At 37.6% G+C, this 18,283-nt stretch overlaps 1 protein-coding gene across 4 annotated transcripts in view; it reads left to right on the forward strand.

Moving 5' to 3' along the window:
• The window catches only part of MAP4K3 (mitogen-activated protein kinase kinase kinase kinase 3), a 187,361-nt gene extending 177,438 nt beyond the window's left edge, over positions 1–9,923 (forward strand). For all 4 annotated transcript variants that reach the window (XM_068976745.1, XM_068976738.1, XM_068976754.1 and 1 more), the window contains 4 exons: positions 19–111; positions 3,374–3,444; positions 7,756–7,811; positions 8,483–9,923. In XM_068976745.1, coding sequence (XP_068832846.1) covers positions 19–111; positions 3,374–3,444; positions 7,756–7,811; positions 8,483–8,570 — 308 coding nt within the window. In that variant the 3' untranslated portion in view covers positions 8,571–9,923. The remainder of the gene's footprint in view (positions 1–18; positions 112–3,373; positions 3,445–7,755; positions 7,812–8,482) is intronic.
• The last annotated feature ends 8,360 nt before the right edge of the window (positions 9,924–18,283 follow it).

An 18,283-nucleotide genomic window follows, 5' to 3' on the forward strand; every position in this document is an offset into this window, starting at 1 on the left:
GACTTTTTTCCATTATAGGTTGTATAAAAATAGTAAATCTCCAAGGAAGATTAAAATCTAGCAGAAAATTATCATCCGAACTCACTTTTGATTTCCAGATTGAATCAATAGGTAAGTCAGAGTTTTGAGTTTCTTGTTTGATTGCATTATCAGCTGCTTAGAATAATTTGTCCAATAGTTATTTGAAATTATAAAAATATATTACTAAGGACTCATTTTTTTAAATATAGGATATAATGAATATGAGGTATAGTCTTTGCTTTTACATATTCCCTAAAATAGTTTAGCAACTTTGATATAATCGGTAAATAATGTCGTCTTCCCTACAGATTGGGCATTTTCAAAATAAATAATATTGTTATTCATAACCTGGTTATGAATTTCCATTTTCTTGAGACTCCTGTAGATTTCCCCATAAGTCCTTTACAATTTAGTATAGTCTATTATTTTTGCTGTTATGTCTGCTGATCACAGATCCTTGAGTATATGGAATTTCCTTCTTGCTATTTTTACATTATGCTTGATAAGAATTTTTTCTGGAAAAAGATTTCTTACAGAATCAGTATTCTAAAATGATTGCATTCAGGAAAAATAGGATAAAACGACCATAATAGAGAGAATGCTGATGAATATGAATGGCAGTTAATTTAGCTGTACACTGGTTTTTCTGGTGTCCTTTATCAGTAAAGATCCTTGCATGTATATGCATTAGCAGAAGTTAAGGGCCAAGGGCAGATAGTTCATTTGTCTTATTCTTGGTCCTATTTTTAATCTTTCTCCCAAAAAGAAAGCCTCTCTCCAACAAGCAGACACTGATGATAATAAGTCAGTTTTGAGGGACGTCTGCTCAAAATGTTCAAATGGAATCCATACTTAAAAACACATGGCCAGGTCAAAAAAAAAGGCAAAAAACCAGAAACTCAAAGTGATATGCCCTCATGAGTGGTAAAGAAAACTAGCGGTGTCCCACCGAAGATGGGGAACAAGAGCCAGGCCTGTTGTTTGAACCACCTGCTAATTAAGACTCCGCACATAAGGCCTGGTGGCTTTATAGGGGATTTTTATCCACTGTTAAAAGAAGAAATAGTCCCTGTCCTATATACAAACTGCTTCAGACTGTAGACAAGAAAGGAATGCAGAATAAATCAGTAACACTCACTTCAGTTCAGTCACTCAATCATGTCCAACTCTCTGTGACCCCAAGGAGTACAGCACACCAGGCTTCCCTGTCCATCACCAACTCCTGGAGCTTGCTCAAACTCATTTAGCACTGTTGATAGTGAAATCAGTTAAATTATGGAGAAAACACAGCTTCCCAATCTCATGAAAACGGATCTTGAAAAATTTATATAAAATGCTAGCAAATAGAATTCCATATCATCAAATAGTAGACTTCATCTCAGAAAAGCAAAGGTAGTTCAGCAGCAGAAAATTTATTTGTGTAGAGCACATTAAAAGCCAAAAGTTACATAATTCTTCAGTAGATGCACAAAAAGCATTCAGCAAAATCTAAGTCACTCTTGGTTTTTTAAAAAGACAACATTTTAGAAATTATCAGTAGAAGGAAATGTCCTTCATCTGGTACAGCCTATTAAAAATATCATTTAATGGTTAAACTGATTCCCATTATACTAGATAATGAGATAAGGAGGTTTGCTATCATCATATTACAACACAGTCTCAGACTATGAAAAGGGAACTATGAGGATTAGAAAGAAATAAGCAAAATATCTTTTTTTGCTGATGGTATGATTACCTACTAGAATATACAACTCTAAACTATTAGAACCAATAAGAAAATTCAGAATTGCTACATATGAAAAACATAGATGGATAGCTTTCTGACATGCCAGTTAGATGCATAGGAATAAATGTAGTCAAACATGTGTAAGATCATTATCTAGGAAATTCCAGGTTATCTTTTAAAAGCATAAAAGAAGATTTGAACAAATGAGCTACACCATGTTGAGGTATAGGAAGACTGAATATGGGAAAGATATTAGTTCACAAATGAATCCACACATGCAATGCATTTGCAGTTAAAAAAAAAACCCAGTAAGGTATTCTTGTGCTGCTTGATAAGCTGATCTTAAAATTCATAAGGATAAGCCAAAGGCCAAGACTAGTAAAATAAATTTTGATGAACACTTGCCCTGCTTGATATTGAAACTTACTGTGAAGCCATAGTGATTAGGACAGTGTGGGATCAACACAGGGATAAATGGAAGAATGGAACAGAAGGCTCAGAAGTAGAGCTACATGTAATTGGATATTCATATCATATGTCAGTGGGGAAATGATGTTGAGTTCAACAGATGATGCCAGTACAGTTCGTTATCTGCAGGAAACAAATCAAGAATCTTCACTGAACATACACCAAAATATATATTAAATATTTAAATACAGAAAGCAATACTAGAATTTTTAGAAGGCACATATCCCAGTAATTCTATTTCTAGGTGTCCACTCCAGAGACAGTTTTGCACACGTATGTAGGGAGAGGCACAGGAACATTTAGGGCTTCCCAGATGGTGCTGGTGGAAAAGAACCCGCCTGCCAGTGCAGGAAGCATAAGAGACATGGCTTCGATCCCTGGGTTGGAAAGACCCCCAGGAGGAGGGCATGGCAACCCACTCCAGTGTTCTTGCCTGGAAAATGCCGTGGACAGAGGATCCTGGCAGGCTATAATCCATAGGGTCTCACAGAGTCGGACACAACTGAAATGGCTTCGTACGCACACATGCACAAGAATGTTCATTGCAGCATTGTTTGTAATAACAAAAAAAATTAGAAACATTATTTGGTTCCTCACACTAAATATATGAAAGTTGGAAACATACAATATAAAGTTCACTGATCATGTGAACTCACTATGTTGTAATAGTAGAAATATGCATGAGAACAACAGATACCAAATTCGTAAGGTGGTTATCTCGGGGAGGGAGGAAGGAAGGGTTGGAATGGAACTAGAGGAGCATATAGGGATGCTGGCAGTATTCATTTTTATTTAAAACAAAGAACAAATATGGGGAAATGTTAGGATTTAAGTGTTGAATGGTAGATACATGTGTTTTTATGTCATTCTCCTATTTTTCTATATGTTTCAAATATTTTCACAAAACAAAACTTCGTAAAGCAAAAAATATTTTCAGTTAATTTTCTTTTTCTTACCAAAATATGAGTCAGTTCAATAAAGTATTTATGCTGTTATACTGTGCAGTATGTGGTGTGGTAAAGATACCATTATAAATCTGGAATGACTAACAGTTATTAATTGAAATATTGTTATTCAGGGTAGAAAGAGGGGTGAAATGATGCTTATTGGTTGAACTTTTGTACTATTAACAGTAACTGAGCTGTTCTTGCCTGTTAGTTTGCCTACAAGACAGTGTGCTAGCTTTCTGGAAACATGGAATGCAAGGTAGAAGTTTTAGATCTAATGAGGTAAGTGATCTTTTAAAAAATTATAGCCATTAAATAGTCCTGTCAGTTCAGTTCAGTCACTCAGTCGTGTCTGACTCTTTGCGACCCCATGAATCACAGCACATTATATAATCCAAAGAACACAGAGGGAAAAAAAAAAATATCAATGGTAGTTGCAATGAACAATCTAAAGTGAAATTGAGAAAATAATTCAATTGCAATAGCATCAAAAGAATAAAATACTGAAAAATAAGTTTAACAAAAGACATGTAAACTCGTACTCTGAAAACTATAAAACAATATTGAAAGAAATATGAAAGAGTCTAAGTTCAGTTCAGTTCAGTCGCTCAGTTGTGTCCGACTCTTTGCGACCCCATGAACCGAGCACGCCAAGGCCTCCCTGTCCATCACCATCTCCCGGAGTTCACTCAGACTCACGTCCATCAAGTCCGTGATGTCATCCAGCCATCTCATCTTCGGTCGTTCCCTTCTCCTCCTGCCCCCAATCCCTCCCAGCATCAGAGTCTTTTTCCAATGAGTCAACTCTTCACATGAGGTGGCCAAAGTACTGGAGCTTCAGCTTCAGCATCATTCCTTCCAAAGAAATCCCAGGGTTGATCTTCAGAATGGACTGGTTGGATCTCCTTGCAGTCCAAGGGACTCTCAAGAGTCTTCTCCAACACCACAGTTCAAAAGCATCAATTCTTCGGCTCTCAGCCTTCTTCACAGTCCAACTCTCACATCCATACATGACCACAGAAAAAACCATAGGCTTGACTAAACGGACCTTAGTAGGCAAAGTAATGTCTCTGCTTTTGAATATACTATCTAGGTTGGTCATAACTTTTCTTCCAAGGAGTAAGCGTCTTTTAATTTCATGGCTGCAGTCACCATCTGCAGTGATTTTGGAGCCCCAAAAATAAAGTCTGACACTGTTTCCACTGTTTCCCCATCTATTTCCCATGAAGTGATGGGACCGATGCCACAATCTTCATTTTGTGAATGTTGAGCTTTAAGCCAACTTTTTCGCTCTCCTCTTTCACTTTCCTCAAGAGGCTTTTTAGTTCCTCTTCACTTTCTGCCATAAGGGTAGTTTCATCTGCATGTCTGAGGTTATTGATATTTCTCCCAGCAATCTTGATTCCAGCTTGTGTTTCTTCCAGTCCAGCATTTTTCATGATGTACTCTGCATAGAAGTTAAATAAACGAGGTGACAGTATACAGCCTTGACGTACTCCTTTTCCTATTTGGAACCAGTCTGTTGTTCCATGTCCAGTTCTAAGTGTTGCTTGCTGACCTGCATACAGATTTCTCAAGAGGCAGGTTAGGTGGTCTGGTATTCCCATCTCTTTCAGAATTTTCCACAGTTTCTTGTGATCCACACAGTCAAAGGCTTTGGCATAGTCAAGAAAGCAGAAATAGATGTTTTTCTGGAACTCTCTTGCTTTTTCCGTGATCCAACGGATGTTGGCAATTTGATCTCTGGTTCCTCTGCCTTTTCTAAAACCAGCTTGAACTTCTGGGAGTTCACGGTTCACGTATTGCTGAAGCCTGGCTTGGAGAATTTTGAGCATTACTTTACTAGCATGTGAAATGAGTGCAATTGTGCGGTAGTTTGAGCATTCTTTTGCATTGCCTTTCTTTGGAATTGGAATGAAAACTGACCTTTTCCAGTCCTGTGGCCACTGCTGAGTTTTCCCAATTTGCTGGCATATTGAGTACAGCACTTTCACAGCATCATCTTTCAGGATTTGAAACAGCTCAACTGGAATTCCATCACCTCCACTAGCTTTGTTCGTAGTGATGCTTTCTAAGGCCCACTTGACTTCACATTCCAAGATGTCTGGCTCTAGATGAGTGATCACATCATCATGATTATCTGGGTCGTGAAGATCTTTTTGGCAAATTCTACATCACAGAGTTTTCTTTAACTTTGGAAAATTCCTGATTGGTGCAACGAAATGTTATATTTTCTGTATTTAATTCAGTGATAAATTCAAGTGCGCATACTTTATAGCCCCCTCTCTCTGTCCATTAAGTCAAACAAGTTCAGTGCGTTATTTTATGTGCTTCCAGATGAGCACCCTTATATTCAGAACAGGAGCTTCCTAAATACTGCTAAAAGTGAGCCAGCTCTGATATTCTTTCAACTTTCCCAGACCATCACCTGGAGCAAGAGTGCAGATGCCGACTCTCTCTGTCCCCGAAGCACCTTTTCTACTTCGTATTTCAGAAAAATGACTAGTGAAGGCTCCAAGTAAAGGGTTTCCTTCCTTCCTTAATTTAACTCCAAGTCATACAGCGTATTCTGGGGAAGGCAATGGCACCCCACTCCAATACTCTTGCCTGGAAAATCCCATGGATGGAGGAGCCTGGCAGGCTTCTGTCCATGGGGTCGCTAAGAGTCAGACATGACTGAGCGTCTTCACTTTCACTTTTCACTTTCATGCATTGGAGAAGGAAATGGCAACCCACTCCAGTGTTCTTGCCTGGAGAATCCCAGGGACGGGGGAGCCTGGTGGGCTGCCGTCTGTGGGGTCGCACAGAGTCGGACCTGACTGAAGCGACTTAGCAGCAGCAGCAGCAGCAGCATACGACGTATTCAATTCAGTTCATCATTTATGCCAGAAAGTGCTGGTGTTATAACATGAGCAAGACTTGGTACTTGTCCCTTAAAATATTACAGGCAAGTAAAATCATCCTGAGTTCTTTCAGTAACCCCATGCCAGTCTCAATAGTAAGACTTCTACTTGAGCATTGGAGGGAAAGGAAAATATTAGGTGCCTTGAGTAAGAAAATAGCTTATTTGTCTTTTAAACTGTTATGCATTAAGCTCAGAGCATTTCTCCTGACCAGTAAACGGTACTGGTAGAATGATCATGAGTGTAGGTTTCAGAGAAGATCCTGGGGTTCAGTCTCACTTTTCCTCTTCAGTAACTGTGTGATCTTGGCACTTCACTTCACTTCTCTTTGCCTGTATTTTTTCATCTGTGAATTGAGGATAACAGTATAGTACTTACCTCATAGGGTTGCTAAGATTAAACAAAAGGAAATAAGTAATGTGCTTGGCATAATGCCTAGCCTTTGGTACGTATTCAAGAAAGGTGGCTGCCAGTATGTCTCCAGGAGTTATTCCCACAAGAGGGCTCACCTCTCAGGAAGATTTTTTTTTTAATCACCTGAGGGAATGGAACCTAGAGAAAAGAATAGTCAATAGCTAATAAACACCAGACAGAGAAAGAAAAGCATTGTAGGCTGGATAGAAGAGAATGATTTTTAAAAAATTATTTCATCCCAAAATATCCTGAGGTACTTTTTCAGACTGCTTAGATACCCCTTACTAAATACAACCCCTCCAAAAATGGTCTGTCCTTTAAGTAGGCAAATCCCAAAATACATTGACAGTTAGTGATGATGAACTGCTACTATTGAAGTGAGCATGTTAGATCCTTCAGGCATGCTGAGTTACAAAAGAAGTCAAGAATCACTGCTGTTTCCAGGATAATTTTATTTTCAAAATCAAATTGTTTTTTTCAGCCTACCAGATTTTGGGGGGAGGCTACTGCCATTATAATTGGGAATGTTTTGCATTTAATAAACAATAAACAGTGGGTTTATCTTTCTGCTGTAGACTTATTCTTAACTCCCCAACTGGTACTTGTTCACACTGAGGACTTCTTTAAAGATGTATGCCATCAGAAAATATTATTTCAGGAGACTAAGAAAGAAATGGGAAAGAGAATTGTTACCTACTGAACATTTTCTTAACTAGGCGTTAAACCCACTAATACTTAAAAGAATATGCAAGATACCACTGAAAGGTAGATACTGTCTATCCCTTTTGGCAGAAGATAAACCACTTCCAAAAAGTTACATACCTTTTGCAGTTGTCACTACTCGTAGGTGGGAGACCTGGGATTGAAACTGGAATCATGAATTTGTCCCGTCACACTACACTGCAGCCTTTTAAGTGGAAGGACCAGATACAAGGGCCTTACTGCTGCGAGAGCCTTGCTGTTAGCATTAGGGTAACTGATAAGAGGTTTCTGATAAATAAAATGGACTCGGTGCTTTGCTTTTAAATTTTTCCCTGGGAGCCTGTATTCCATTTACTACTTTCATGTTTTATGATGGATTCAAAATCAGCCATACTTTTCCTAGACTAACAAATGGACATACCTGTGCGCTGACTTAAGAAAGTTAATGGTCATACAGGGGTTCCGTTTCCATCTTAGGAATTATATTTCTTTTCTATAGAGTTATAAATTAAATGCCCATATAAAATTCTGTATCTTTCATTTCAGAAGTTAAATTGGTATTTTCATTGAACAGGTAACACAAGAAATTTCAGATAGCACAAGAATTTTCAGACTACTTGGATCTGACAGGTAGGAAAAGTGGTTGTATTAAATACATAGTTCTAAACATGTTTTATAAATCCAGCATAAAACTAGTTTCTTTTTCAAGAGAATTGGAATTTCTGCAGTAATATATTCAATATTATATTTTTCATGCTATAAGTATTCACAGAAAGTTATGAAGCCTTTGACAATGGGCCTGATCTTCCAAGTAACAGGAATGCATAGATGTTGTCAGTACTAGTTTTGCATTAAACATAATATCTCAAATATGATTTACAACACAAGAAAGAGGAAATACCATATGCTAGCAAACAGAAAAGTTTTCAGTTACAGTACCAAATAGGATTTGGGGTTCTATTCTGATTTATTTTCTGACTCTTGAACTACACATTGTTTTTAGAATTCATAATAAGAATTAAGTTCCCCCTACTTATTCCTAGTTATAGGTTTTACCCCCTCTGGCTCTTAGAACAACACTGGCTTAGAAGAGAGTGGTGGGCAGCAAAATTATTTCCCAGAGCTAGAACTGCCTCTTTAATCATAGTGATTTGCAAATGATTTCTGCCCACATAGCAAATAAGCAGCATTTATTAGAGGCATATAATGAAGAAGCAGTGGAAAAATTTTCTGGTAACATTAGTTTGTAAGAATAACTTTGTTTTGTTATATGTTTTTTATGTGTTTGTTTACTGTTTTAGGGTCGTGGTTTTGGAAAGTAGGCCAACTGATAACCCCACAGCAAATAGCAATTTATACATCCTGGCGGGTCATGAAAACAGTTACTGAGAAATGTGCTTTGACAGTTAACTATAGAAAGAAAGAACACTACCACTGCAACATTATTGGATGCTTGAAGCTGTACAAAAGCGCAGTTACCTTTCTTCAGTTACTTGTAATTTATTGTGGCATGAGACAAGATGGGGCAATTTTTTGTTTTAAGTGGTATGGATATATTTAGCATATTGAACCACACAAGTGCTTAATTCATTGTTAAGTAATCTTTGTACATATAGGCAGTATTTTTCTGTGAAACTTCATATTGCTGAAGACACACACTAAGAATTTATGTAGATAATGTACTTTTATGAGATGTACAAGTAAATGTCTTATCTGTACAGATGTAAATGTTGAAACAGCAATTGGGATTAATATTTTAAGAATTCTTTAGTATATTCTTGGGTGTGGCTATATTACAAAATGGGATGCTGGCAATGAAACCATACCTTTAACACTCTTGTATTTTTATTATATGTAATTTAGTAATATGAAGATAAATCTTGTAACTTTTAAAATTGTAATGGAGGCTGTAATCATTTTATAATCTTGTTTTTAATTTTAATGCAAGTACACTGGTGTGTTTATATTTGCACAAAGTATTGATATGTGATGTATTAAGTCACAAAAGTAAGCTGTGACATTGTCAATATGCATTTGGCTCCACAACATCTTTTTTAAATGTATTTGGATTGTTTTCTATGTGAAACAAACCAATTAACCCCTTGTTGTAGTAACTGGTCTTTTTTATATTTCAGAAGAATCCTATAAGATTGCTTGTCTCTGCTTAAAAACAATACCTTTGAAAAATTTTTGAATCACAGAATAGCGGTACCGTGATGTAGCACTGCATTGTCTGAGTTACAGTATGCACAGAGTATGTTAGCATTATCAGAGAGTCCACACTAAACATTTCATAGAATCACTTTGAAGAACTATAACATTCCATAGAGTGAATCAGTTCAAATTTCTAGTGGAATTTTTACTTTTGTTGGCCTTATTTTATGATCATTTTCATGTTTCTTTTGATTTAGAGTATTAACACTTGGCCAAAATAATTTAGTTACTACCTCATATAAACAATATAATGGTTACTACACATCACAGGAACTTAGGTTTGGTTAAAGTCATTTTTGATTGCTTTTTTCCCAGTGGAATATGTATATACCAAGTTTTAGAAAAATGCACACTTTTGGCTCTTTTTTGGTATATGTTCTTTATATTTTAATGTGAGTATATACACAAAGAACCAACTAAATTGTGATTTGTGGTCTTCATTTATTTTAATTGACAATGCTTTTAAATATGTTCCTGATTGTACATAGTGTAAAATAAATATGTTTTTTAACATGCTGTTGTATAGTAGCTTGTCATCTGGCTTAATCTGTATATAGTAAGATTAAAACATATTAAGGAGAAAAATGTTTTTAATTATGCTGCATTAAATCCTTAAGTAACCATTGTGATCCTTCAGATCTTGATATTTTTATTTGATCTGTCATCTAAATTTCATAAAGGAGTACTATTCCCACATTTGAAGGCTCTTCAACTTTCTGATCAGGAAAATCATAACGTTCATAATTTTTTAGTTGGAGAAGTCGGCAAACTGCATTCCTGAGCCAGTGCTGCTTAATGCCTATCTTTATAAGTGAAATTTAATAGGACAAATACATGTACATGTTGTCTGTAGCTGCTTTCACAAAAAAAAAAAAGTTTTCCCCAAAAAAGAACATGACCCACAGAGCCTAAGATATTTACCATCTGACCATTTATAGAAAGAGTTTGCTGACTCCTGGGTAGAGAAAGGAAAGGAGAATGCTGAGGAATGCAGTTCTGAAGGCAAGGAGGGCAAAGTTAGATGTAGGAAAAACGAGTTGGGGACTGAGAGGTGACATTTCAACTCTTGTTAATGCTTCTACCTGTTATTATGACCTTGGGTAATCTTGACTCCAGAACAGTTTCCTTATCTAAAACTGACTTCTAAATCTTAGAGATGTTAAAAATCATAGCAGTCGTGTATATTTATCACTTTGCCCAAATACATTGTGACTAATCTTAGCATTAATTATAATGATTGTTTTAAGGCTTCCTTGATGACTCAGACATTAAAGAAATGCAGGGAAACCCAAGTTCAATCCCTAGGTCAGGAAGACCCACTAGAAAAGGGAATGGCAACCTATTCCAGTATTTTTGCCTGGGAAATCCCATGGACAGAGGAGCCTGGTGGGCTATAGTCCTTGGAGTCGCTAAGAGTCAGACATGACTGGACAACTAACACAGTGACTGTTTTAAAAACAGATCTTTAGCAGTATAACATGATCATCAGTTTGTTGAAAAACAGATTTCATGGAAAAGATTTTTAAGAAATCAGTATTCTGTCCTTGGCATTTATTGATCAGGTTGTTGATCCTTTACCTGGGCCACATATTTCTAGTTTCCAAATCCTGTAAATTACATAAAGGGTCACATCTCAAAAAAATATATAACCTTCACATTTAACTGTCAAAGCATTTCAAAATATTTCCAGAAGGTAAAGTATACAATTGGTTGTGTGTTACACATAGGCTTTTTAAAACTACAGACCCCTGGAATCAGTCTTTGAGGAAAGGGCTCAGTAACCATATTTTTATGAAATTATACAAATGACTCTGATGTACAGTGCTTCATGAGAACCACTGGCCTGATGTTGAACTTAAATCAGTGTTTCTGAGTATGATCCAAGTATCCCTTGACTGAGAAAGAATAATCAGTAGTGACACTCAAGAATGCAAATTTGAGGGCTCCTCCTACCAACTTTTGATTGAGAATCTTTATTTAGTAAACAGGAAGGGTCGCTAACTGAAATGCTGGGAAAGACTTGATTTCATTGAAGTTCAGAGTTGTCTATCTTGTGAGCTAGTTTCTTGGACACTGGTGTTGAAAATGGTACCAATTGTTTCTAAGCCTTATTGGCATCATTCATCTTGCTAGTATGTTACTGATTTCAGTAGAGACCAGGAAATAAAGGACAGGCATCACTTTCCACCATTACTAGTAGATGAAAGTGTGCTATACTACATAGTGGGTAAACACTGAAGAGTATTACATGAGGGAATATAATAATAAGTGCCCAATGAATGTGTTCGTGCTATTCCACATATTTTCCATAGATTCCACAGATTACATATTTTCCACAGATTCTCCCATGGAAGCCCCAAAACAGCCCAATGAGGTAAGTATCGTTAATGCCATATTACAGATGAAGAAACTAAGGCACCGAAAGATTAAATAACTTGCCCAAGAATATAGCTGGGAAATAGTGGAGCTAGGATTTGAACCTAGGCACTTGGTTCAGAGTGTATACTCTCAACTACTATGCTAAACTGTGTACTACACAGAATATATGCAGTATATCCACTACCCTCTGAAATACACTCTAGCCATTTCTGCCCTGAAATTACACTTACTTTCTCTAGGAATTGGATTTCAGAATCTGATTTTCATGGTCTCTTTGCAGCAAAAGAAATTAACTTTTTGTCTTTTAATTTTTCACTTTATCAAAAAAGATTTTCCTTATTCAAAGTGTTTTGTGTAAGAATAAAAGGATTTGCATATAATTGATTTCACCGTTAAACCTTATGAAACACATCTAGTCAAAACTCATTACAAAGACTTGACTTTTCAAGTTTCCTCTGGTGAGATAATTGTTTAACCAACAAACATTGATCATTCACAGTGGGTCCAAGTGCTTTACTGACACTGGGGAGAAGATAGAAGATCATCATTTCCAATACTCCAGGAGCACATTTGGATGAATAAATAGATTTGAAGAACAATACAAAAGGCTGTGCCTAATTCTGCTCTGGGAAAAGAAAAGCCTTTATAGAATGTTATATATAAAGCAGGTTGTTAATAGATGAGTTTATCAAGTGCAGAAAAAAATCAGGGTAGGGAGCTGTAGGCTAGACTAAGGCATCTGCAAAAATGCTGCTTATTCAAGGGATAAGTTATGTTAAATACAGTTGAGCTCAGGGTGTGTGGAGCAGAGTAACAAGACATGCTAACATGCTACTGCCAAGCAGGGATGGGCCTATTTGTGAAGAGCTTCCTATTGAGAAGAGTAGTTCTAATAGTCAACAGTTAGAGAAACTGCAGAGATTAAATGCCAGGATGAAAATAGCCATTGGCAAAAAGCCTTCCCTGGCAGTCCAGTGGTTAAGACTCCATGCTTCCAATGCAGGGGTGCAGGGTTTGATACCTGGTTGGGGAACTAGGCTCCCACATGCCGTGTGATGTGGCCAAGGACAGAAAATAGGCCTTGGGTCTGCACCTAAGGTGATGTGATCTCTTGTATCCTTACTGGGAAAATTACCTAGATAGCATGATGAGGGTTAAAATGATAGAGAAATAAGCTGATATAAGCTTATGTAGATTTGAGTTCAGTGGGATTGTTTGATCTTAAAGGCAAAGGAGATAATAAAAGTTTCTGTTTTTGTTTTTGTCTCTGTCTTTTGTTTCTAAAGATGGGCAGAGATTAGAGGATATGTCTCAGCAAATGAAGGGAGTGGAGAATTGAAGATAGAGAAGAAAGGAAGAAGAGTTACCTCTGAGTGAATCAGAGAAGAATTGACATCCTAAATCTGGGCATGATGAGGGAGAATTTTACTGAGGCCAAAATGTGTATGTGCTCATTAACAACATAGAGTTAGTGTTCCCGTGTTCATCTTGTAAACAAGAGTAGACTTTAGCAAAAATTATCTTTTTCCAGTGTTAGTACCTATGACCCCATATAGCATTCATCACATTACTTGTTTGCTTGACTTGCTTTCCTACTGGGTGGCAAATATGTCTTTCACGCTGAATCAGCCCCACATAAGAGTAACAATGCTTGCTGAATTATCAAAACAGCAGCGATGGACCGCAACTAATAGATAAAGCTGCTTGTTACGGAAAAGCCTTAAATCTGCTGAGAAGCTATGTGGACACTAGGAGGAACGTTTAAGAATAGAGGATCTGGCCACCTCAAGATCTATGCCCAGGTAGGGAAACGGCCTACTGTAGCTTCAATGCTTGTATAGGCTAACTTTTAGTGTTCCTGAGGCCTGGGATAGAAACAGTACTTGGTGTGATCGCAATGTTCTGGAAAAGTTAAAACGTTTCCCGAGTGCCTCCTTCAGGGCAGCTTAAAAAGGGTTCCGGGAGGAAAAACTGCTGCTGCGTTCACACTCTGCTGTTAAAAGCTGGCCCACAGGTGACCCACCGATATGCTGAACCCAGGCCGCGAGTTTCCCTGCGGCGGGCGCCGGGGGAACCCGCTCCGGAAGCCGCCCTACCCTGCGCGGCCTGAGCGTCCGGTTGCCCTGGAGACGCCGCGCGGGGGCTGCCTACGCACAGCGCCCAGCGCCGGAGTCGCTGCGCCGGGGCCGCTAGAGGCTGCGTCGCCGTCGCCCCGTCGGAGCCGTAAGTGCGGCGGTCGGGAGGCGGATGGGTCCGTGCCGGGGGGCGATGGAGAGAGAAACGGGGCCTGGATAGAGGCTCCCAGAGAAGGGAAAGTTCCCTGAGACAAGGGGGGCGGGGCAGCCTTCCCGATTGGCCCCCTCACGAGGGATAGACAGGGATGGGAGAGGGGCCAGAGGCGACGGGTGGTGCCAGCCGACTGTACGACCCACCCGGTGCGGCCCCCGGGGCAGCGGAGCGGCTGTGCTTGGGGAGAGCGACCCCTGGCGTGGCCGAGAAGCTGGACTGTCATTAAATGTATGGTCGAGACTAGTTTAGAAGCCTGGAAATCAAGTGGATTATGCCAGTCTTTCAGATCTGTTATGTGTTCACATGAAATGTGAGGCCTTTAAACAAAGTTCGTTTCTTGGATTATGTGAATGATGTGGTCTTTGGTTTCCTGGGGTGCTCTTAGTTAATCCTGCTGTACTGTCACGAAGACAAGTTTTTAAACGGGTTGTGTGTACTTTTAAAGTTCTGCGATATGGTATGATGTTTATAAGACAGATGGAGAATGGTTTTATAGCCCATTTTTTTGGTCAGTTTCATTAAATATAAATACATGTTTGTTGCATTGCAAATAGTAACGGCGTAGCGCACTGTGACTTTTAGCCTGTAGAATCTGTAACTGGTCTGTTCTGGTCTTGAAAGGGTCTTCTTACTCCCCTCTTCGTAATTAGGAAATTAATGTTTTTTCACCCTATTTCCTCTCCCTTTCTTAATTTTGTTTTCCTTCTCTCAGTATTTTCTTTAAAGGCTGGCTTGAACCCTGGTGACCTGCCTTGTGAGACAGTCATGGCAAATAATCTGCCCCCAAATGTTTTCTTAGTTTGTATGTGCATCCTTTTGCAAATCCTCAAGACTAAGAAAGATAAATAGAACATTTTCAAAGAATTTAACGATCCGCTCAAGTATCTACCTGTCTGTCTCATATTCACCAGTCGGCACAAGTCTGTACCTGTTTTTGCCTTTGTACACAGAATTTCTTTAATAGTCAAACATTTGGTAAATAAGCCAAGAGGTACATAGGTTCAGATTGAAGGTGACTAATGACTGAAAAATATTCTCTGCCAGTTGCTTCTATTCACTGCAAATAACTGTCTCACTGTTTAATACTGATTTCTTGCCCAGGTACTATATTAACAACCAAAGGGTATTACTGCTTTTGTTTAAAACAGAAAGGTACATATTTAGTGGAAAGGTTAGCAAATAAAATTACGATATGACTGCAACAGACAGGTCGAGCACCTACTGTGTGCCAGACAGTGGGCAAACAAAGTACCTCAAGTGTAGTAAATAATGTGTAAAAAAGGAGTGGGGAAGTTGTTAACTCAGTATGTGTGGAGAGAAAGGGCTTGCCTTTGGGGATCAGGGAAATGATAAGTAGAAAAGGCATTTGAGTTGAACTGCAAAAGATGAAAAGGGTTTGGGGGTCAAACCTTCCAAGCAGCATGTAAGCAGAGACTTAGAGACTTGACAGTGTTTGGGGAAAAAATCTGAGAAGCACTTGGGGGAACGTACATTGGGACCAGTGTTGAAAGGACTGTAAATACCATACTACAATTTGAACTTTATTCTGTGACAGTAGAAGCCATAGCCATTTTTGAGAAAGGACGATATCTGATTATATTGATGTTTGAGAAAGATGTTTTGCTGTCATTGAACTAGATAGGCAGAAAAAAAGTGAGTTGACACTATAGTCCCCCTATATATAGGTTTCTAAAATAGCTCTATTTTGGTATAATAATTTCAAACCTGAAAGCATAGTACAATGAACTCCTATACATTTATATCCTTTAATTGTTTACATTTTGCTCTATTTTTTATTGCTTTCTTTCTCTTTGTGTGTGTGTATATATATATGCATATTAATTTTTCTGTACTGTTTGAGAGTACATTGTAAACATCATGTCCCTTTAAATAAGAACTGGGACATTATCTTATATAACCTCAGTAAAGATTACCAAAATCAGGAAATCTGATATCTGACCTACAATCAATATTTAGGTTTCACTAGATATCCCAGGATGATTCTTTATAGTTACGTTTTTCCCCATTCCAGAACCAAATTCCAGATCACACATCACATTTCATTTTTTGTTTCTCTTCGCTCTTCTTCAGTCTGGAACAGTACTTTGACCTTCGCCTTTCGTGACCTTGATATTTTAAGAACACAAGCCAGTTATTTGTAGAATGGTCTTCAGTTTGGCTTTGTCTACTATTACCCTATAAATATATTCAGGTTTCCATTTTTTGGCATAAGTATCACCGAGGAGATCCTGTGTCCTTAGTGGCTCGTATGACTCTCCTAGAAATTGCATGTAAATGGAATCATGTGTGTTCCTTGTGTGCGTGGCTTTTCTCACACAACATTATGGGTTTTTTTTTTAATGTAACACATTATAGCATGTATCAGTACTTTGTTCCTTTCTATTTTGTTTTTAATTTTTCTTGTAGTGTAATTGATTTACAGTATTGTGTTAGATTCTTTGTTCTTTTCTATTACTGGTATTTTGAATTGAATGAAATGAATGGTATTTCATTGCGTGGATACTCATTCATCAATTGATGGTTTGCTTTCAGTTTAGGACTCCTATGAATAATGATATTATAAATATTTCGGAAATTCCCTGGTAGTTCAGTGGTTAGGAATTAGTGCTTTCACTGCCGGGACCTGGGTCCATCCTTGGACCCAGCCACAAGGCACATCCTTTTAATTTCTTTTACTTGACTTATTGCACTGATGAGAACTTTCAAAACAATGTCAAGTCGTGGTGGTGAAAGCAGACATCTTTTTCTCAGTCTTAGGAGAGAAAGATGAAGCATGATGCTAACTGTAGGTTTCCCACAGATGTCCTGTAGGGAATTCCCTTCTAGTAGAGTTTGTTGAGATTTTTATTGTGAATGGATGTTGGATTTTTGTCATATCTACTGAGATGCTCACGTCCTTTGTTTGCCATATTAATATGATGTTTTACATTACTAATTTTCAGATATTAAAGTAACTTTACATTCCTGAGATAAATCCTTTGTAGTCATGGCATACGTCCGCCTTATATGTTTCTACTAATTTTGTTGAGGATTCTTAAATCTATGAGAATAATGATCTATAGTTTTCTTGTGATTTCTTTTTCTGACTGTGTGTCAAGGTTAATATTGGCCTTACAGAAGGGGCTGGGAAATGTTCTTTCCTCAGTTTTTTAGAACAATTTGTGAAGAGTTGATATTAATTCTTCTCAGTGTTTGGTAGAGTTTATCTATGAAGCCATCTGAGCCTGGACTTTTCTTTGTAGGTAGATTTTTAATTACCAATTCAATTTCTTTATTTTTTAAGGGTGTAATCAGGTGTATTTTTCCTTGAGTTAGTTTGATATTTTGTCTTTTTAGGTATTTGGTCAACCAAGGTATCTAATGTGGTTGCCTAAAGTTGTTCATAATATTCTCTGTTAATCTTCTTCTGTAGGGTGGTTCTGATTTTGGTAATTTTTCCTTCTTTTTTCTTAGTCCATCTAGATAAAAGTCCATTAATTTTATTGATCTTTTTAAAGAGCCAGTTTTTTGTTTTATTGATTTTTTGTGATTGTTTTTCTGGTGAAGAGTTGGTCAGTGAGCATGTTGCTGTTCTCTTGTATGTGAATCATTTTCTCTCACTGGTTTTGAGATCACCTCTTCATCTTTGGTTTCCAGAAGTTTGATTATTATTTCTAAGTATGGATCTCGTCACGTTTATCCTACTTGGGGATTTATTAAGCTTCTTGAATCTGTATTTAGTGTTTTCTATTACATTTAGAAAGGTTTTGGCCATTATTTCTTCGAATGTAATTTTCTCCCCCTTGTCTCACTCTCTCTTTCTGAGAAATCTCATGACATGTATATTGGTACTGTTGATTTTTGTTCCAGAAGTGGCTTGAGGCTCTGTTCATCTTAAGGCTTTTGTCTCTCTTTCCAACTGGTCATTTTTTATTAATCTGTTATCAGATTTACTGATTCTGTCTTCTGCCATCTCAAATCTGCTACTGTATCCATCTTGTGAATTTTTCATTTCAGTTATATCTTTTGACCCTAAAATTCCCATTTGGTTCTTTTTTATGCTTCTCATTCTTCTGTGGAGATTCCCTGTTTATCTGAGTCATTGTTGTCATATTCTCCTTTCATTATTTAAATTACTTGAATATACTTATAATAGCTGATTTTGAAGTCTGTCAGCAAAATCCATCCGCTCAGAATTCATTTTTATTGACTTTTTCCCT

Source organism: Capricornis sumatraensis, chromosome 1 (genome assembly GCF_032405125.1).
Source record: "Capricornis sumatraensis isolate serow.1 chromosome 1, serow.2, whole genome shotgun sequence".
Lineage (NCBI taxonomy): Eukaryota > Metazoa > Chordata > Mammalia > Artiodactyla > Bovidae > Capricornis > Capricornis sumatraensis.